Source organism: Borostomias antarcticus, assembly GCF_949987555.1.
Source record: "Borostomias antarcticus genome assembly, chromosome: 4".
NCBI classification, from domain to species: domain Eukaryota; kingdom Metazoa; phylum Chordata; class Actinopteri; order Stomiiformes; family Stomiidae; genus Borostomias; species Borostomias antarcticus.
The window spans coordinates 8,446,052-8,467,963 of record NC_140237.1 but is presented as its reverse complement, the minus strand read 5'-3'; the positions used below and the strand labels follow the sequence as shown (position 1 = coordinate 8,467,963).

The window sequence follows — 21,912 nt, the reverse complement described above, 5'->3', positions numbered from 1 at the left end:
AAGGGCTGTGTATCCTTCACTGGCTGTGTTGAGAACAGCTGAGTATCCTCTACTGACTGTGTTGAGAAGGGTTGTGTCCTCTAGTGACTGTGTTAAGAAGGGCTGTGTCCTCTAGTGACTATGTTGAGAAGGGCTGTATCCTCTACTGACTGTGTTGAGAAGGGTTGTGTCCTCTAGTGACTATGTTGAGAAGGGTTGTGTCCTCTAGTGACTGTGTTGAGAAGGGTTGTATCCTCTAGTGACTGTTGAGAAGGGTTGTGTCCTCTAGTGACTGTGTTGAGAAGGGCTGTGTCCTCTAGTGACTGTTGAGTAGGGATGTGTCCTCTAGTGACTGTTGAGAAGGGCTGTGTCCTCTAGTGACTGTGTTGAGAAGGGCTGTGTCCTCTAGTGACTGTGTTGAGAAGGGCTGTGTCCTCTAGTGACTGTGTTGAGAAGGGCTGTGTCCTCTAGTGACTGTGTTGAGAAGGGTTGTGTCCTCTAGTGACTGTGTTGAGAAGGGCTGTGTCCTCTAGTGACTGTGTTGAGAAGGGCTGTGTCCTCTAGTGACTGTGGTAAGTCACTGTGGAAACTCCTCTGGAGATGTACACTGGCCAGATGCCTTAGCCTCCCTCCCTCTCCTAACCTTGCTCTATTCACTTTACTTTAACTACCTCCTTTCATTAAAGTCCCAGTTAACCAAAATCAGAGATTTGCTTGAAAACACATTCTATGTGTTAGTGATGCATTGCTGATAACATGTAAAAATGGGATGAACCATGTGTAGTACTGAATTGTGAAGTTAGACCAGTTTTGTGTTTTTGACCAGTTTTGATTTCTGGATTTTCTGGGCGGGCTTAAAACGGTACCGGATGACGTAGAGCGGTGTTCTTAGCATATCCCCGCCCTAACACTATATAAAGCTAGAATGGATTTGAATCTTCGGTTCTCCTGCTCAATCTTGAGTCTAGAATTAGCTAGTTTTAACCAACAGTCTAGAATTAGCTAGTTTTTCTTAGTTAGCAATGCCTATGCATAAAACTAAACGAATATGCATCCTTCCTGGATGCCAGCAGGAATGGGATGATAAGGTCTCCTTCTTTCACTCCCGAGTAAAGCTGAAATGAGAAGCAAATGGTTAGCATTTTTGAAGAGCCATGGTGTTACAGAGTCTGTCACCGCTAGCGCCCGCCTCTGCAGCAAACATTTCACTCCCGAAAGCTTCTGCAATTATAATATGAGGCTTTTGGGTTTCACGGACTCACGACTGGTCCTGGTGAATTCGGCGGAGCCAACCATCTCTCTCTACGGCCTCCATTCTCCTCCTGTCAACCATCTCCCTCCCCGGCCTCCATTCTCCTCCTGTCAACCATCTCCCTCCCCGGCCTCCATTCTCCTCCTGTCAACCATCTCCCTCCCCGGCCTCCATTCTCCTCCTGTCGCATCAACCTTTGGTGCCGACACCGCTGCCTTGTGTGCTTATAGCTAATTAACGTTATAACGTTAGCTAGGTAACGTAAGCAATAGGGAAATACACTGCTAGCTTAATCTACAAAATGTGTCTTGACATTTATGTGGTAATGTCAGCTATGATGAATTATATTATATCTTAGGAGGAATTATAGCTAACATTAGCTATGTAGCTTGCAGATGGGAGTGTGTATATAACCTTAGTCTAGCTAACACAGCTAGCAGCACCGACCAGGCGACCACCCACCAAATAACGTTACGGATGATATATTATGACTATAAGCGTTAACTATACAGAAACTGCCTGCCATATTTGTGGCACCTGATGTGCGTATGGGTTCACCGGTAATGGTTACAGTATATTTCTCCAGCGGGAGACCGGGAGGCGGGAGCGAGGGGGATGGTTAGGTAGACCAGCTGAGCGAGGGGGATGGTTAGGTAGACCAGCTGAGCGAGGGGGATGGTTAGGTAGACCAGCTGAGCGAGGGGGATGGTTAGGTAGACCAGCTGAGCGAGGGGGATGGTTAGGTAGACCAGCTGAGCGAGGGGGATGGTTAGGTAGACCAGCTGAGCGAGGGGGATGGTTAGGTAGACCAGCTGAGCGAGGGGGATGGTTAGGTAGACCAGCTGAGCGAGGGGGATGGTTAGGTAGACCAGCTGAGCGAGGGGGATGGTTAGGTAGACCAGCTGCAGCTGGAGAAAGACGCACCCTCTCCCAGTGAAGCGGTGCTCGGCGGCTACTGGCTGAACATTCCAGTTCTGTTGGATATGTTGCGGGAAAGTTGAAGCCGAGTGCTCGTTATTCTCACACATAACATTGCCAACGAGAGTGGATGAGTCTGTCCCGATTATCAACTCCGGTAGTGTACGCTTCTTCGCGCTATCAGCGCTGTTCAAGCCAGTGACTAAAAGGTACATTTTAAACAACTTTTTCCATTGATCCCAAGGGACGACAGGATCGCCTGGGAGGGATAGGAATGGGTCCGGAGGTGGCAGGGAGAAAATAGGGACAGACTCATACATTCCTCGTTGCCTGTTTTTGTATTTTGCATCTAAGGGCAGTAACACTGGCGCGTTGGTATAGAGTAGCTACAGTTTTACCTGTGTTGTTTGTCAGGAGGTAGGTTAGGAGGAAGCATATGTGCGTTTGACTCATTAGACAAGTGTAATTTCAACTCCTCTCTGTTTTCACAAAGCTGTGCCTTCCTACCACAAAAGAGACGGCGTGCCAGTGTGACTATGCAGACCAGAGAACGGTACTATTTGACAGGTTCTTCCCTCCACACCCCCTCCCCACGCAATTGGGTGTGGCTTCGGTGCCTTCAGCAGACACGCCCCCACAGTCTCAGACCAGAGAATGCTGCTGATTTTTAACCGATTTTGAAGCCTTATTTTATATACTTAGCGACATTTTTAATCACTCAGATTTGGCTGGGTGGTTAATGACATGTTTTCCTGTGGTGTGTGAAGCTCATAACAAAAATTTGAACTGGGTTAACCTGGACTTTAACTGTTGTGAGTGAGCTAGGCTAGGGGCCATTCCTGCTCCAAGGTGCGCCATTCTGGAACGCGGGACAAGCTATTCACGCGACCAAGCTATTCACGTGACCACCTCAATGGATTACCTCAATGGAATTGCACATTCCTTTGACCTGCAGCATTGAGTAGCTTACCTCACTGTATAGTCAACTACAAATGGTGATCAGAGAGCACAGACATCTGCCCATGAATTAATTTTGTGGCTCTGTGCGCGCGCACGTGCGTGCGAGCAGGACGTTGGGTATTGCTGCATTTGCTAGTCCAAAAAATGAATGGGAGCTGAATGGGCGGCCACGTTTGGGCGGCTCTGTGGCGCCCCCCTCGGGTCACAGCTGGCGGGGGTTGGTTCGGTGCAGTCCAAACCCTGTGTATTTAGCACCCCCCACACGGTGTGCTGGCTTTAGTCAAAGTTTTAGTTTTGGCTCTGTGCATACACGTGCATCAAGACATTTTAATATACAATAGATGTTTGGTAGGTCGAGAACTGACTGAATTGACAATGAATGGGGGGGATTTTTTGCTCCTGAGCCTTAGTCCAAAAAATGAAGGGAGGTAAATGGGTGGCTGTGTTTGGGTGGTTCTGTGGCGTCCCCTGCGTCGCAGTTGGTGGGGTCCAGTTCGGTGCATTCCGGGCTCTCCCCCCGCACACGCCAGTCCAAACCCTGTGTCTCTAGCGCTCCCACACGGGAGGCTTCGCTCTAAGTTTGGTTTTCATTCGTGGATCTGCCCAGTGATTCGGACCTGCTCCAAAATCTAAAGGGTTCTAAGTTGGCCCATGCTACACCCTTCCACCAAGGGGTTCTTTTCCTATTTTTGTCAGTCCAACATTTTGAAAGTTAGTGCTCACAAAATGTTATCACCAGTGTCAATGTCCCTGTCTCATCGTAAAAAGTTACATTCTCCGTCTACTTAAGCAATTTTTTTTCTGGCTCTGCTTCGTGCAAAATCATCCACGATATCATCAAAGTCCAGTGATTTGATCAGTTCGCTCTCAGTTGCCATGAGAGAAAGGGCCTTGAGCCGGTTTTGCGTCATCTTAGTCCTCAGTTCATTTTTAATCCTGGACAGTACAGAGAACGACCGCTCCTCTTCGCAATTAGTTACAGGCAGAGTCAAAAATAGCCGCAGCGCAACATAGACATTGGGAAACAGATTGCATAATTCATCTAGAATTATGCGGAGCAGTCTTTGTGGGCATTTATCATCTTCGGGCTTAATAAATGATCTGAGCTAAATTAGTTCATTGCCTAAACTGTCATCTGGTTCAGCAGATGCCAGAACTTAAGCCTTTTCCATTAGTGAGACATTGGACTCAGATGTTACACAGTAAAGCACATTGAACAAACTGGACAAGTGCCCGTAGGCCTCCAGATGGTGTCCGGCTCTGAACAAGCGTGTCGATGCTTGTATGCTTGTACTGTACTCTACACAATACATGCATGTAGGCCTATGACATTCTCATAAATAATGAGAACAGTAGACGCATTGCGTTTAAAGTGATGTCTCCGACACTTCAGTTTCATCCTATACTATAATTGTGATTGAGATTGAACTAGAGATTGAAATGAATAGATAATTAAATAAAATCTTTTTGGATTCGTCACAAAAGAAACTCAAGACGCTAAAAGAGATTACAGTATTTTAAAAGCTGGGAACACAGATGGAAATGTATGCTATTTGTTGGAGCAACGGTGAGTCTCAGCCTTACGTAGGCCTAACTGTTTAGCTATAGGTTAGATCTATACTCCTCAAAAAAGCTCGGAAAAGTTACTTAGGTCGATTATTTCTCTTTAATGATACCAATTGGTATTGTATTTTGTATTGTCGGAAAGCCTGATTAGTCAACATTGAAGGTCTCTATCTGAAACTTGCGTCTTCCATCAAGCTCAATATCCTGCTCTCCACTCTCGTCAGCAAAAGTTGTGCGTTTCTTTCTGCGATGGCTGTCATATCTGTAAGTCTGGCTGACACCCGGTATACTCAGGGCTATGCTTTCAAAACGGTCAAAAAGGTCTCTGTGCAGCCACAAAATCACATGATTCAAGTGCCCTAACTGCAGTTAAAAGGGCTATATCACTTTGCTATAAAATAGCGCTAGTTGCTTGGAATCTTGATAATACAGTGTCCCAAAACTTGTCCATAAACGCCATCTCACATAGTGAGTCAGTGGATTCCTCTTCTTTAGATGTGCCTGCAATCCGTTGTGTTTTCCAGACATGACTGGCATTGTCATACGATTGTTTGCCAGTTTGCCAACACACAACAACACAGCATGGAGCGGCAGAGAGCGCGCGGCCTATAGGCTCTTGGTCTTATTGAAAATAAATAGTCCTAATGTTGGCATGACAGTGGTTTTGAAAGCGCATTTAGGCAGAAATATTTAGAAAGTTTAAGATGTATAATTTAAGACTTTTATATATACAGTATAGCCTAATTTGTATTATTGTATTTTGTATCAAATGTTTGGTGTGGCGGCAAGGATCTTGCCGTGGCGGTGCGCCACAGCAAAACCTTACCAGCGGAAACGCTGAGTACATGTACTGCAATGAAATATCATTGGGTAGGCTACACACAAGCCTGTTGGATCATACAGAATAAGATTCCAGGTTGTGTTGTATGGTAACATGCACAACATGTGTTTTTGCCAAGTCAGTTAAGTCTGGTTTGGTTTGATATTCACCTTCATACGTTTTGCTTAAAGATAACTTTCCTCATGTAAACCCCTCAATGACCCCTCAGTCCTAGCAGTAAACTAACCCCTGAGTCATAGCAGTGAGTGACACTGTTAGTTGTGATCTCTGGTTGACTGCTGAGGGCTAACCTGTTAGTTGTGATCTCTTAACCAGCGGGTTCCTTGTCTTTTTGGTTTAGGAGACTATGCTGGATTTCCTGGCTGTGGGTTGCTACGGTTACACAGCACCTACCGACATGACCTCAAGATCTATGCATCTGACGAGGGCAGGGTGCAGATGACGGCTGCAGCCTTCGCCAAAGTAAGCAGCTGTTACACTACTTCTCTGTTTATTACAATCAATAGCTGTTTATCACAGTACATCAGTCACAAATTGATCTTGGTAACTGTGTGTGTGTGTGTGTGTGTGTGTGTGTGTGTGTGTGTGTGTGTGTGTGTGTGTGTGTGTGTGTGTGTGTGTGTGTGTGTGTGTGTGTGTGTGTGTGTGTGTGTGTGTGTGTGTGTGTGTGTGTGTGTGTGTGGCAGGGCCTGCTGGCGCTGGAGGGAGAGCTGACGCCCATCTTGGTGCAGATGGTGAAGAGCGCCAACATGAATGGCCTGCTGGACAATGACAGTGACTCTTTGAGCGGCTGCCAGCACCGCGTCAAGGCCCGCCTCCACCAGACCATGCAGAAAGACCAGGCCTTCACTGAGGAGGACTATGATAGGGTGACTGTCTTCTCGCTGTGTGGTAATCACTCTAGCATCAAATCAAATCTAACCTCACTGTCGGCCTGTCTGTGGGTCTAGAGGGTGGAGTGTATGCAGGGCCCTGACCTCCCTGGGGCCGCAAGCAAAGTTCTGCTAAGGGGCCCTCCTACCTGACCCGTGAGACATGTAAACCTTTTTCTATTGACGACCCCCCCCCCCCTTGGAGCAGCATGGCCAATTTTGCCGCTCCCCTTGTGGACTGGCCAGACTCCGCACTGGCAAGGCTGAGAATCTAACTCGCAACCTTTCGGTAACTGACTGATGCAGATGAAATGGCTTGTTAGACTGCTGAGCTACCGACAGCTGCCAAGGATAAGTACTTACTGGGCCTGTAGTATCTGTAGTAGCTGGCTGTACTGGGCCTGTGGTATCTGTTAGCTGGCTGTACTGGGCCTGTGGTATCTGTTAGCTGGCTGTACTGGGCCTGTGGTATCTGTTAGCTGGCTGTACTGGGCCTGTAGTATCTGTTGAAGCTGGTTGTACTGGGCCTGTGGTATCTGAAGCTGGCTGTACTGGGCCTGTGGTATCTGTTGAAGCTGGCTGTACTGGGCCTGTGGTATCCGTTAGCTGGCTGTACTGAGCCTGTGGTATCTGTTGAAGCTGGCTGTACTGGGCCTGTGGTATCTGTTGAAGCTGGCTGTACTGGGCCTGTGGTATCTGTTGAAGCTGGCTGTACTGGGCCTGTGGTATCTGTTGAAGCTGGCTGTACTGGGCCTGTGGTATCTGTAGTAGCTGGCTGTACTGGGCCTGTGGTATCTGTTGAAGCTGGCTGTACTGGGCCTGTGGTATCTGTTGAAGCTGGCTGTACTGGGCCTGTGGTATCTGTAGTAGCTGGCTGTACTGGGCCTGTGGTATCTGTAGTAGCTGGCTGTACTGGGCCTGTGGTAGTACTGGCTGAGGCTGGATGTGGATCAACTGAACCAGCTGTACTAGCTGATGATCCAGCATCTCATTTACCAACAAAATTCAGCATACTGTAGCACCTGTAAATTATAGGTAACATTGCTATTATTAATTGTATTATCTTATTAATTTAATCAGCTGCATTGCTGCAATATGGATATGCCTATCCCTAGTGAAAAACTATTACACAAGTACACTTAACATGTACTTCAATGTAGCTAGCTAACATTATCTAGCTAACTAATTTGGTCACACAGCGTTAATATTCGTGGAACAGATCGGGTAACACATTTCCGAACTGCAGTTTTTAAACAGCTTTGTACGTTGTGGTGTTTCTCAAACCGTACATAATACATTTCACTCTCACATTTGTCAGGCACAAAGTCACAGAACACAGCCCTGGAGTCACTGGCTGACAAGCAAAAGACACGCAGACCAAGAGATGCGCTGCTGAGCCCAAGTGCTGAGCTAGGTTAGCAAGACAGACCGACTTACTTTCTGGGATGCGCTGAAAGCTAACAAGCTACTTAACGTTTACTTTAGCCACTTATTTGCTGCCATCAAACTTGGAGAGGAGATAACGCAAGTTTACCTGATTGCTGTTCCCGCAATTCAGTCTCATGCTTTTTTTTTTTCCTCTTTTCATTGCCGGAAATGTAGCTCCGCTTCATCTTCTCATACGCTGTAACTGATTGACACCTGCTTTGGCACGAGAGGAGGGGAAGGCGGGGCCTAATGTAATTTGCGGGCCGGTTCTGAGTGTATGCTACAGAGAGTGAGGGAGGGATGGTGAGTGGATTTGCTCTCTGATCACACAGGTCATGGTACTTGGTTAAGAGCAGGGGGGATTTAGATTAAGATAGCTGTTCATTAAAGCATTATGGAATGAGAAGCAGTGGGATGTCACAGATATCGCCACGGCTAGCGGGAGTGGTTAGGCACGACGCACAGCGGAGTGCCTTTACACCCCGCTAGCCGTGGCAATATCCGTGACATCCCACGGCTTCGAGTTCCATAATGCTTTTATACAACGGTTGCCACATTTATCCGTCAATATTTCAAAAAGAAAGACAATACGAACTTTAGAGCAATACATAGCGTTTTCTCCGGTTTTCTCGTAACTGCGCCCCCACAAGCTCTGTGAGTAAGTGCACTGTCGTACTGTTGTAAAGTTATCAGATTGTCTTTTCTTTTTCTGACTTCCTCCAAGATGTTTCGCTTCGGTTTTCTCACCTCCGCCATTATATCATTGCATGTTCTATTAATACATCCATGCATGATATCCATAGACGCCGGAATAGTTAGCTACTACTGTGTTGTTTAAGCACAACGTTGCGCATGCGCACTTCGACTGAATGCTTGCGTCCCGGGGGCCTGAGTTTTAAAAGGTAAAAAATGTCAATGTATTATCTTTCTGAGTAGACTGTTTGGACGATTCAGCTTACATTTACTAAATCTAATTGGAGAATTAGCACCAGTCATGTTTGTAAAGGTCCAAATATCGCGATGTATTGCTTTAAATAAATGTATTTTTAATGGAACTATTTGTTAATCATTTGCGGATACTTCCGCTGAAAAAGGGAACGTTGCCAGGCAATGACAATGCTACAGCACATCTTTGTAAACGTTGGTCCTCATTCCTGAACATTTTCTTAAGTGTCTTCTTAAATGTCTTCTTACGAACTTCGTAAGACCAACCCTAAGAAAGATCCCCGCCGGATTCATGAATGGGTGGAAATGTGTTCATAAACTGCCAATTTGTATACATAAATGCCCCGCCAGCTCCTTACTACAGGGTCGTGTGCACACAGAATTCCCACACAGCGCAGAAAAAGTTGAGAAGTTCCCAATTGACATGATTGATGTTCAAGGTCACGTGCAAATTCGATGTTTTATTCGTCACATGCAACATACCAGTAAAATTAACAGTGAGATGTTTCTCCACTGGCTCTTATAACATGCACACTAAGCTTAAGCAAGGTGAAAAAAAACAATACAAAATAACAATAGAAAACAAGACGGTATATATGGACTTTTAATACAAAATGCAAAATATATAGCCTACATGAAAGGGATGGGATGTGCTGAGAGCAGATTCAATTGGAGTTTAGTTAAATGCATGAGTAGGCTACTAATGGATCTTGATAGGCCATATATCTATATTATGTAGGACCATATGATGTATTTTAGTTATGGATATTCACATGTTTATTTACAGAATGTAGTTGTGTGCATAGTCTGAGTATAGCGACTGAGTTTAGTGCTTATTTATTAATTCACTGCCATTTGCAGTGTTTGTGTAGTGCTTTTATTTATTTTAGGACACTGCGATGCCTTGTAGAATCATGAATGTGAAACGTAATTGGAAATGATACAAATATCCTCGTATTTATGATTATGATTATTATTCAGGCCTAGGATGTCTGTAGAATTGATGTGAACGCAATCACCTCGGATTTCTCATAAATTCAGCCCACTCCAGTCTGGCCTACCTACCTTTGAAAAATCTAAACATTTGCGAAAAAAATACATTTCGCTTTTGGAATGCGGAAATTTCGTGTTTGGTGTGAAGAGACTAATTGAGAAATATGGGTTTTGATTTTATTTTTGTTTTTTCGCAAGAATATTCGCATTTGGTGTGAAAATACCTTTAGCGTGGGGATATCGTGGGTATCGCCACGGCTGGAATTCAAACTGACCAATAGAGATAATGGACCGGATCTAGGAACATTAACGCAAGCTAGTATCATTAAACTTTCGGTTCAGCTAGCCAAAAAGACGGTCAGTCGCTCAATCAATCAATCAGTCAGTCAGTCAAGGCAGCACCTCTGATTCGCATGTTGTACTCGCGCTTGTGGTGTGGGCCGTCTCCTTGACAATGCTTGCTGACTGACAGAGCAGCGTGTAAGATACGCAGATGGAGGCTCCGCTTCGGCTCAAACATAGGCTAGGCTACTGGGTGCATGTGTAGCTCCACGTCGTGTTTCCTCGCTGTATTTTTTAGATAACGTTACATATTTATCACACTTCAACTATATTTTTTACTTGGCCGATCAGACAACTGCATAAGGCACTTGCCCGAACAGAGTTTACTGGTCCAGGGGAAGCAATAGGCTAGCCTACCTGACTGCTCTCAACTAGGGCTGGGTATCGATTCGAATTTCAATAATCGATTCGATTCCGATTCACAAGGTTCAGAATCTATTATCACCATTCAATTCGATTTGATTCAATATCAATTCGGTTAGTGTTACTAAAACCTGTTTTATTTTATTTTATCTGTAACCTTAATTACATGACTGCCAAGTTAAGCAACACATCAACAGGCCTACTATGGCTGGGTATCGATACTGATTTCCAAAAATGAATGAATGAATGAATGAATGAATGAATCATTGAATGAATTAATGAACTAGTCATTCCTTCATTTATTCATTCATTAAATAAAAGATCGATTTTGGGATTCATGAATCGATTCTGAATCATTTGAAATGATTCATTTGAAATTTAACCCAGCCCTACCCTCAACATCATTTTACTTTCTCTTTCCCTTCACGCGCAAAGTCTTTTGATTTGACCACAGAAAGCAGCATTCACAGAGCACGCGGCCCTAGCTATTGTTGAAAATAAAAATGCGGGCACGACATTATCATGGTTTTGAAAGCGCATTTAGGCAGAACTATTTAGAAAGTTAGCGATTTTTTATTTAAGACTTTAATATACAGTATATAGCCTAATTTGTATTATTATTTTTTGTATCAAATGTATGGTGTGGCGCCACACCATGGCAAAACCTTACCAGTGGAAAAATTGGGTTGGGGTGGATTTGGGTGAACAGTCACATGGAATGAAATGATAGATGTCTTCTGAGTTGTCAAAAGAAAGGTTTCTGTGCTTGTAGGCTGTACTCTTGTCTAGCTAGGCTAGCTATAGCTGCCTTACAACAGTAGCTAGCACTTGTAGCAGCTAGCCTAACAATGCTAGCTAGTGGCCTTTTTAGCTAGACATGGCATGGTTAACATTAACTAGATCGTAAAAAGACAGGGGAGGGGGCTTTATTAGGTAGTGCAGTTTAGCTTGTGTACTGTTTGTATGGGGCTCTAGCAATGCAACTCAAACTTATTTTCACTTTCAAATAGGTGCTCTGCATCCATCTATTTTGTACCACGATAAACTGATCGTAGCTTACCAAAAACAATCAAACTCGAAATGGCTTAAAAAAAACATTACTGGACTAGGCTGTTTTTACCAAATAGCCTCGTCCACAATGATGTTAGCCTTATATCAGACAGAATGTCAGTTAACATTGAGATCTCGGTGGAGTGGACGGATTTGAATGTTTGGACCCAGGCTACAAGGATGTCTCACAAGTGCACTACTGCTCGCTCGAACTGCATGTGTGTACCGTTTCACAGCATTGAGTAATAATAATAAGAGTAATAATAAATTACATTCATATCGCACCTTTCATGAGATCCAAGGACGCTTTACATAGTCACAGAAAGAGAAGTCAGACAACAGGAACAGACCAGAAAAAAAATAGTTAGTACTGTACTGACAATACTGAGACTAACTGGTTAACTAGCTAACTAAACGAACTAACTGACTGACTAGTTAACTAACAAACAGACTAACTAACTAACTGACTAACTAACATGTCCGCACTGGCCTGTGAGTGGCTAAAGATTCCCCAGGCAGAGCTGGTTGATGCTGCTAGGGAAAGGGATGTCTGGGGCCCCCTGCTGGAACTGCTGCCTCCGTAACACCGACCCCAGATAAGTGGATGAAGATGAATGGAAGATGGATTGATAACACCAAAATAATAGGCTATAATAAATATAACAAAAGGATAGGCTATAATAAACAACACAATGACTAAGAAAAATGAGAAGTACATGTGCTCTCAAAGGTGATGTGGAGCAACCAAAACACACCTGTAACAGAAAAAAGTCTATAAATAAGTAAAATCAACCTCCTCATTAAGGCCTGGGTGTTCAAGAGCTCTCAATTTGTTAATCCAGAATGTTTCCCTTTGGTTCAGTTTGCGTAATCTGTCGCCCCCTCTGTCCAGCGGTTTAATATGTTCAATACCCTCTATGCGTAATTCAATTCAATTCAATCTTTATTTCAGACTCACCAGTGGGTCCATATCAACATAAAATACAATAGACAATCCACAAATACATACATACAATAGACGATATACAATATAAACTATAAAAATATAGAACCATGTCAGACTATCTGCCCATATATAGGCTCTCGCCAGTGTTTTCTGAACCTGGGCATAAACCGAGAACAGCTTCTTCTAGGGTTGGTTAAAGCCTCTATGATGCTGTTCTCTGACCCATCCAACCCACACATAAAATTATACATCGAATGTCGTAAAAGTGCTTCAAATGTAGGGACACCAGAGGACACAAACAGTTGGCTGGCACTTTGCCATCTAGGGACCTGAAGCAGCAGCCTCATAGCATCATTGTAGGCCACTTTGAGCCTCTGCATGCTACTCTTCCTGTAACAACACCAGAGATAAGCAGTATACAGAGGTGTGCAGAAAGCTCTAAATAGTGAGCATTTGACTTATACAGAGCACATGCTGAAATTACGTAGCAATATATTGGCATATAATTTACAACATTGTCTGTAGATATCTATCGTCATTCAAGTCCTCAGTAAAAAAATGGCCAAGGTATTTTAGTTCCTGGCATGGAAGAGGAATATCACTTAAGTGAAAAGCAGGAAAGACTAATTTCTTATCTTCTCTACTTCTAACTCATGACATTACTCTTCTTAGCATTGTATTTTATGTCAAATACTTCGCCGAACTGTGAGCACACCTTCAGTAATTGCTGCAACCCAGAACTGTATGGTCCAAAAATGACTAGGTCATCTGCATACATAAGATGATTAATGACAGATTCACCAACAAGACAGCCCGTCTTGCACATATTCAGGTGCTTGGATAGATCATCCATATATACATTTAAAAGGATAGGAGACAAGATCCCACCTTGGTGAACACCATTGCTAACATTAAATGGGGCTGATATAACATTGCCCCATTTAACCTGAATTTTCTGATGGGCATACCAGAACACCAATATTCTGACAATGTACTTAGGAACACCACTAACGAGCAGTTTTTGAAATAATTTTTCATGATTGCTCCTGTCAGGGCCTTGGATGCTAAAACACATAAGAACAGTGGAGTTTTGGCTTCTATATTTAGCTATTATCTTCTTCAGAGCATATGCACATATCAGTGCCATGCTTTCTCTTAAAGCCAAACTGATTATCAGTGGTGAGAACAAACATTTCTAACCTATTTAGCAAGATTCTTTCCAGCACTTTGGATAGGATACTGGCAAGGGCGATAGGTCTATAGTTATCCATGCTATTTAATTTACCAGCCTCGTCCTTAATGACAGGTACTAGCAACACAGACGTGATAGAATCAGGAAGGATCCCATGAACCATGAGCCCCGTAAAACACATGGCAAGCAGAGGATACAGCCTATGACTAGCATTCTTTAGATGTTGTAATGGAAATTACTGTTCTAGTAAAAATGATTTACCAAGATTCGCTCAAAAGGTTAAGTCTGGTTTATTGTGAAAAACATACGAGCGCAAGGACTTCCTGAACAACGAGTGGTTAGTCAGCGAAGTGAATTCAAAGCTTGTCATGCCCAGTCTTATATTCAAGCAAAACACAGGTACGGCGCTTTGAGGATGTGATTGGCTACTGCATTGTACATATGAATGGCAGGCGTGGCAAAGAGTAAAGACATGTGACATGAGAAAATGAATGGCAGGCGTGGCCAAGAATAAAGACATGTGACATGAGAAAAAGGCGGTAGTTTCTAAGAGGGACAAAGGAACAATGGATGGTTATTCTGGAGCAGACAGATGGCCTTCTGGAAGCCATTTTGTATGTTAGCACAGCCATGTGAATACTTGGGGGGAGGTGATGAATTACAAGAGAAGTGAGAGGACAAAGGTTTAAGGTGTTTGGATGTAAATTCCTTCACAATCCCCCATTTGTGCCTGAACAGGTACACAAAAATAAAATATAAAATCCAAACACAGTGTAAACAGTCAGCTATGCTATACATGTGGAAAGGAAATAATCTCTCCACTAGGTGGAGCAAAAAAAAAAAAAAAAAAATTATTTTTTATTTTTTTATTTTTATTTTCTTTCCACGTGCAAAATCACGCACCAAAACCCCTTGTTTCAGAAATTGACAGGAAACAAGATAAAAAAGATGACATGATTATATACTATTTATAGTCTAAGAGTGGACAACCATTCACCAAAAAACTTGATTTTACAAGGCAAAAAAGATAAAATGGTTACCAGTGTAAGAGGGGCAAAAAACCTCTTGGTCAATTTAGAGGAAAAACCCAAACTTATTTATCAACTCATGTTTCAACCATTGTAACTCTTGTAAACAAATATGATATTTTTCAGATTATTTCAAAGTTCATTCACTCTTGTGAATAATCGCATGTGATGTCCTATGGAACATAGATTCCATGTGTGCGTCTCTGAATGTTTAATGTAGGTTCCAGTGTGTGCGATTAGAGGTGCAGTCACTGCTGTTGAGATTGTCCATGTTGTCATACCACAACCACAAGAAGGAGGTGACCGGCAAGGTCAGTCTCCGATTGCTCATCAGAGGAGAGGAGAGTGTGGCGGTGACTGTCAAGGTCACTCTTGTTCACAGTGTATCCAACAGTCATTTAGGTGACACTTCTCTTTTGGGCAATAGAATGTCATTGGGGAATGCAAGGCGTCTTCTCTTCTAGATCGCAACTTCAATGTCGCGTTGTTTGAATCAGTTATGTTCAATGTTAGTTGCAGTGTGTGCAGGTGTGTGTGCGTGTGTGGTGCATCTTGTGAGGTCATGGCTGTGGAGTTTCTCCATGTTGCCATCATAACAATCATGAGAAGGAGGTGACCAGCAAGGTCATTTTTTCTCCGATTCCTCGTCAGAGGAGAGGACAGTTGTGGCAGCTCATAGCTTTGGCCTCTGAGCCCTCTGGTTCAGCTGGATCCTTGATCTCCTGGTGTTGGCGATCCCCTGGTGGACCGTCCTCTGCTGCTTGGACCCGTCGGCAATGGCTTGCATGGATCCACGAAGTCCTCTCAGATCGCTGTCTGCGTGATGAGTAGAAACTGGTACGGCCCGAGCCACCTCGGCGATTTCAGCTCCTTCGTCTGTGGTCGTGGACCAGGACCCAATCCCCAGGAGAGATGTGATGCAGGAACCCCTCCTTAGCCTCAGGAAATGGCGGTCCTCACTCTGTTGGAGACATCTGTTAACATCCTCCGCCACCCCTGTTTTTTGAAACATGATCTGGCCCGTGGGCTAGTTTGAAAGCATAATGAAAACATGAACGAGGTAGTACAGGTTTGTCATTAGGCCCTAGATACAGGTTAGTTTGGTGGTGGAAATGTGCACTTATTCCTTCATTTCTTTTTCTCCGCAGGTGGAGCAGATGCTTGTAGGTCAGAAATGTCTGCCAGGGACAGTGGAGGAATCTTGTCAGGGTCTGTGGATGGTACAGAGAGCATAGAAAGCACAGGGGAGGAAGCAGAGACAGCCGCAGCTTTTGCAGCGAGCTCTCGGAGGGTGAGGAGAGAGTCCCTGTCCTGGTTCAGCAGGGTGAAGGTGCGATGGGACACGGTGTCTGTGTGGACGCCACACAGTCAGGGCGCCAGCAGCACGTACAGGCTCTTGAACTGAACCCGGTCCATCCCTGTACTGCTCCATGTAGGGCCGGCCCGGGTCGTGCTGCTGGAGGGCTCACCTCGGCGCTCCCGCTCCCCCAGTACAGGCTGATGAAGTGCTCCGTCTGTGGATCCACAGATGAGAGAGACAAACAGAGACAAAACAGAAGAGCAAAAGGAGAGTCCTCTGGTCTCCCGGTTCCCCTCCTTGGTCAGGAACGGTTATCAGCAGTCTGTTGGAGATTCTCAGAAACATGGTTAAGCGCAAGCTCCTGCTTTGGGGAAAAATGTTGTTATTCAGTCAGGAACACTTAAACAGGTTGTCTGTTCAAGTGTCATTTAGAGCCAGTCTGTAGTATCCCTACAGTGACATCAGGGGCAGTGTTAGAATGACTTCAACACGCCCAGTCCCCAGTCATGATCAAGGCAATTGGATTTGGCTCTAGCATTTCTCTCGCGATTTTATGAAAATAAAATAAAATAACCCACATTCTCGTCTCAACAAAACAACACCCCCTAAGGGTGAAAGCAAAAATTTCCTGAAGTCAGGATAAAAATTAGAGATGGGGCAAAGAAAATGACACTAAAATGAATTGGCTTCATTTACAATTAACTAATCAAAAAAAAACTCCATCAAAGCTTCATTTGTATAGCTAAAAATTTGTATATCTAAACCCTCCCTCTTCTGCATTTGAGGACAGAGTATTTGGGCACTGCTTCGGACAAAATGGTCTCTTCTATGTTTCATACTTATCTGTCGCTCACAGTGAGTTGGTGACGTGGCGTTGGCTTTGCATCTCACGAACCCCAGATCGCTTATCTGTAGGGAAACAGGCCAGTAACCTCCATCTCCACCTCCGGTCCTGTGCCCGTCTCCTGGTTCGGCATTCACCCATCACTCCCGGAACGACAGTTGTCTGTAAAAAAAACACTCAGAAAAAACACTCAGGCCTGATGAATGTGCCTCAAACTATAAACATGAGATATTTAACAAAAACATTAAACACATACAAATAACCAAATAATCAAATAATCACACAGCAGCAAAGCAAATCGGGGGCCAGAGAGATAGCCCCATCGAAAGAGAACAGCCCTCAGCGCTGTCTCATATCCTCTTTCCATGCTGGACCAAGAATGACCCTCAAGTCATTCGTGACTCCACACAGTTCATAGCTTCATGCTGGCGAGGGGCAATCACTCCTTGGTAGCCCACACAATGCACTCCAGGAAAATCTGAAAACATCAACACAGAACTTCACAGAAACAGAACATCCTTACGTCCTCAGCTACATCTGTCTTCTTCTGTTTATGTACCTTAAAAAAAATATCTCTCTATCTTGGCTAGTTAAAATCTCCCTTATGGGTTGTTCAAGGGAACTCCAGCAGGTGGCGCTCGACCCCAAATTTGAGGCTCTTCCTTTTCATTCAGCTTGCGGTAACTGTGACACCGTTCAATCCAGTGGCCATACTGACCACAATGGAAGCATGAATCATCTCTATCTTCACTTCGATTATACCTTTTTCCTCGCCTAACCCTACCAGAACGCTTCCTATTGTTTCTCTGTCGCCACTGTGGTCGTTGTTGGTTCCACCTCGCACCAGCAGTTTGATTGTCCAGCTGTTGTAACTGAGCAGCTTGTAATCTGGCTGCACCTAGCTTCATTTCTTTCAACTCCCTCTTTTCAATGTGATCACGAAGACGCTCCGCATAGCGGAAATGATCAACAACTTCTTCGAGAGAAGTCGATTCCCAGGTGTGGCACATCAACCTAACTTGGTCGGACAAAGAGGAGAGAGAGTTATTCATCAATTGTTGTTTCAAAATCTTTTTATAATCGGCGTTCGCTTTGTCCATGCCACTGTGTGTGGCGAAAACTGATTCTAGTCGTTCCCAAAATTTCTCGAACTGTTGATCGGAATTTTGTTTGCAATATGTGATACGGTCCCAATCCATCTTTTTAGGGAATCGAGTTTTGATTCTGTTCAACAGCGCAGTGTTTTGGTCAGAAAAATCGGCATGATTAAAAGGCAATGTAATGTCAAACGGATGTTTCACATCCACCCATTTTAGCCCAAGGCACTGTCTCATGATCATGGCGATTTCCTCTGCGTGAGGCTCATACATACGAACTAAACTGTTAAAAATATTTTCAAACTCGTCAATGTCTTTGGTTGGATCGGGCAAGGTTTTAGCTATTTCACGTAGTTCATCAGAGCGCCAGGGTCTATAAACCGTAATCTCTGGAGTCCAGGCCGCATAACCAGCTGCATAATTTATTTGTGAAGGGTGAGGAACAGGGTTTGGACAGCGTATCAGAGGCGCGTGTATTTGCGGTCCCTCCAGACTATCTCTAGCCATTTGCAGTTGTTCCAAATTAAACTTAGCCTCAGATATAGCTCTAGCCAATTCTTCCTTATACCTCGTAGAAAGGGGCGAAATGAGAGAAGGGGCGTGGCTAATGGCGGGAGCATGAAGAGGGGAAAGAACAGCCTGGTTGGGTGTGAGCACGGAGCAACGAGTCGAGGGGGGGGGGGAATCTAATTTTAAATCAGAGTTATTCTGCTGGGGAAATGGCGGAGAGACTGTTTGCTGACCCTCCTTATCTTTCCTTCCTGACCTAAAAACCCGCTCTCGTGCTACTCTCTCCCAAATCTTAAAAACAGACCAGTCTATAGAATTAACAGGCTTTTCCCTTAACCTAGACATCTCAACCACCTCTAGCTGAGCCCGAATCTTAGCTAAAAATTTAACACTAAATGTCAGATGGGGATGTAAGAAATCGAAAATGCTTTAGCGCATAACGAAATCTGCCAACAAACGCTCGCAGAATAATGCTTCAGCGCAACAATCTCCTCAGGGCTAGACAAAATGCAAGTTAGCAGTAGAATCCTGTTGCATATATCATATGTTAGTAGCCGGTGTTACAGGGACACCTAGTGGTGCTCCCAAAATGTTGCATGTATGACCCGGATGTGGTCTTTGGCCGTGCGCGGGGAATTCAGTTTAATAAAGGCTATACTGCGAAAAACCCTAATAAACACGACGCAGCCTAAAACCCCAAAAACAGCAATGAAAGGAAACCTTATAGTTAACTCACGGCGGGAAAGAATACAATTTCGAAAGAAAAAAAGACACATTAAACCGCTAATTAACTCACCCAGCAACTGGTCCTTTGTTGTCCCTCTGGCTCGGGCGGGATCACCGGGAGAGCGGAGTAGTAGTTGTTGTTTCCTTTGTCTCCCAGACAACCAGCTAGCCTACTGGAAATCTAGCAGTTACGATTTAACAGTGTACAAAATGTGAACAATACCTACCTGGATAATAGGCGCGCTTAACAAACAATACAAGGCAAGAGCCGAAGCTCAAAAATGCAATCAAAAATCCCACTGAGCCGGCGAAATAGCGCTAGACAAACACAAAGACAACACAACCCCGTTCGGGGACAAAAAACAGACACTCCGGAGATTAGCTGGTAATCGCACTCACTGCGAACTTCAACCCATTTGGAAATCGCACTCACTGCGAACTTCAACCCTGTGGGAATCGCACTATCTGCGAACTTCAACCCTGTGGAAATCGCACTATCTGCGAACTTCAACAGGTTCCCTTCTGTGCTAATTCTGGAACATCGAACTAAAGCAACCCAAAACGTTATCCTAGAAGTGCACTCTCACTTCTTAACTACAGCCGAGCCGACAAACAATCTAAACTGTAGTCTACATCAACTGTAAGGGAGCGAGTCCCAAAACCAAAATTACACCTCTTCTGAAGAGAACCCCGGTAGCCTAAACAAGGACGAAGTCAGAGAACAATGCAATATCACCAATCCTAAACTGCCACTGTTAAAAAACAACGCCTTATCGCCACCACCTTCCCCGTTGGAGTTTGCTTTCAACAATACGCCAGACCCACAACACAATCTGAAACGAAACCAAGGCAAATACCAAGCATAAAAGGATTCGTTTTTCAACGTACCGTGAGTTTAGCCGAGTGAAACCAAATGAGGCGGACTTCTCCGAACCAATGCAATAGGCGCAAAGAGAGAAGATTTTCCAGAGCTCGCTACTGCTCCGCACGTCTGGCTTCCTTCGTTGTTCACTCCAGGCGAACCTCACAGCAGCCGATCCCGTCCCGAGTCGCCAAATTGTAATGGAAATTACTGTTCTAGTAAAAATGATTTACCAAGATTCGCTCAAAAGGTTAAGTCTGGTTTATTGTGAAAAACATACGAGCGCAAGGACTTCCTGAACAACGAGTGGTTAGTCAGCGAAGTGAATTCAAAGCTTGTCATGCCCAGTCTTATATTCAAGCAAAACACAGGTACGGCGCTTTGAGGATGTGATTGGCTACTGCATTGTACATATGAATGGCAGGCGTGGCAAAGAGTAAAGACATGTGACATGAGAAAATGAATGGCAGGCGTGGCCAAGAATAAAGACATGTGACATGAGAAAAAGGCGGTAGTTTCTAAGAGGGACAAAGGAACAATGGATGGTTATTCTGGAGCAGACAGATGGCCTTCTGGAAGCCATTTTGTATGTTAGCACAGCCATGTGAATACTTGGGGGGAGGTGATGAATTACAAGAGAAGTGAGAGGACAAAGGTTTAAGGTGTTTGGATGTAAATTCCTTCACAATGTTCAGACGGGATACAATCCATACCACAAGCCTTGTTATTATCTAACATCATAATGGCATCAAATACATCCTCAGACTTAACTATCATGCTTTCAGAGAGATCAACATTTTCAACTGCCACATAACTGCCACATTATTGCTCGTAACAGGGAGTCATTGTTATTATGATACTCACTAAAATGTCTGTCCATAGAATAGTTGTGGTTTCTCTTTCTGATGGCATACTTGTGCTCAGCGAGGCGATCGCTCAGGCGTCTGTTTGTGCGAACTGTAGAAAAAGCCTTCCACACAATGACAAGACAGTTGTTAAATGATGGCATTGCAGTGCAATGGTATTGCAGTTAATAAAATCTCATTGTCTATATGTTTTGTTGGTGTAGACATCTACAAAACCTTTGGAGCGCACAACGTTGTCACAGTGGGGACAGTTCATGCACCTAAAGGTGCCCACTGATTTGGTCAACCAAGTGTCCTTTTTATCTGTTGGGAGATGCGAATGCCTAAGTCTGTCCCTCAGAGTAGGGGCTCATCTGAACGGTCTGTCTTCCTGTTTACATGGTAGCCGTTGCTTGGAACACTGGGTACAGAATCTAGCGTAGGTGGATTAGAGAATATAGCGCAGGAGTTCAACGGATTCAAACGAATATAATATAAAATGAAAACTACTGAAAATTATTTGAGGTGGAAAATAAACAAATTTGTGTTTGGGTGCACCTCGTGAGAACTCGGAAGTATGTTCTGCACACCAAGCAAGCCAGGTACACGCCATCGTTACACATCTGCACGGTAGGCTACCGAAGATCCTGTACCGTTAAAAAAAAATTATGCAAGTTAATCATATTACCAAAATTGCCCCCAATTTCCTCCCGTAATTCCAAATGCGAGTGAAACAAGCAAAAGACAACACTTGACCTCCCGTAATCCAGCCAGGTCAAATGTTGTCTTTTGCTTGTTTCATTTGCGTTTGGAATTATGGGATAAATATGCATTTCAAATGCAATAATTCAGCCAGGTAAACACTCGCTGTGCTGGTTGCGCTGAGAACACAACGGTCTGAGTAAAGTTGGTTTCATATTGGACATTCAACAGACATTCACATTCGGCATGGTACATTTTGTTTCAAAAAGCTTACAGATGGAAGTTAAGATAAAACCACTTGTGGCATATATTGCAGAGATGTCTTTCCACCGAAGCAAGTGTAAAAAATAA

The 21,912-nt window shown here is 44.1% G+C and overlaps 1 protein-coding gene across 2 annotated transcripts in view; it reads left to right on the top strand.

Moving 5' to 3' along the window:
* The window catches only part of ppip5k1a (diphosphoinositol pentakisphosphate kinase 1a), a 62,740-nt gene that overhangs the window by 18,470 nt on the left and 22,358 nt on the right, over positions 1-21,912 (top strand). For both annotated transcript variants that reach the window (XM_084436710.1, XM_084436709.1), the window contains 2 exons: positions 5,857-5,978; positions 6,203-6,385. In XM_084436710.1, coding sequence (XP_084292836.1) covers positions 5,857-5,978; positions 6,203-6,385 — 305 coding nt within the window. The remainder of the gene's footprint in view (positions 1-5,856; positions 5,979-6,202; positions 6,386-21,912) is intronic.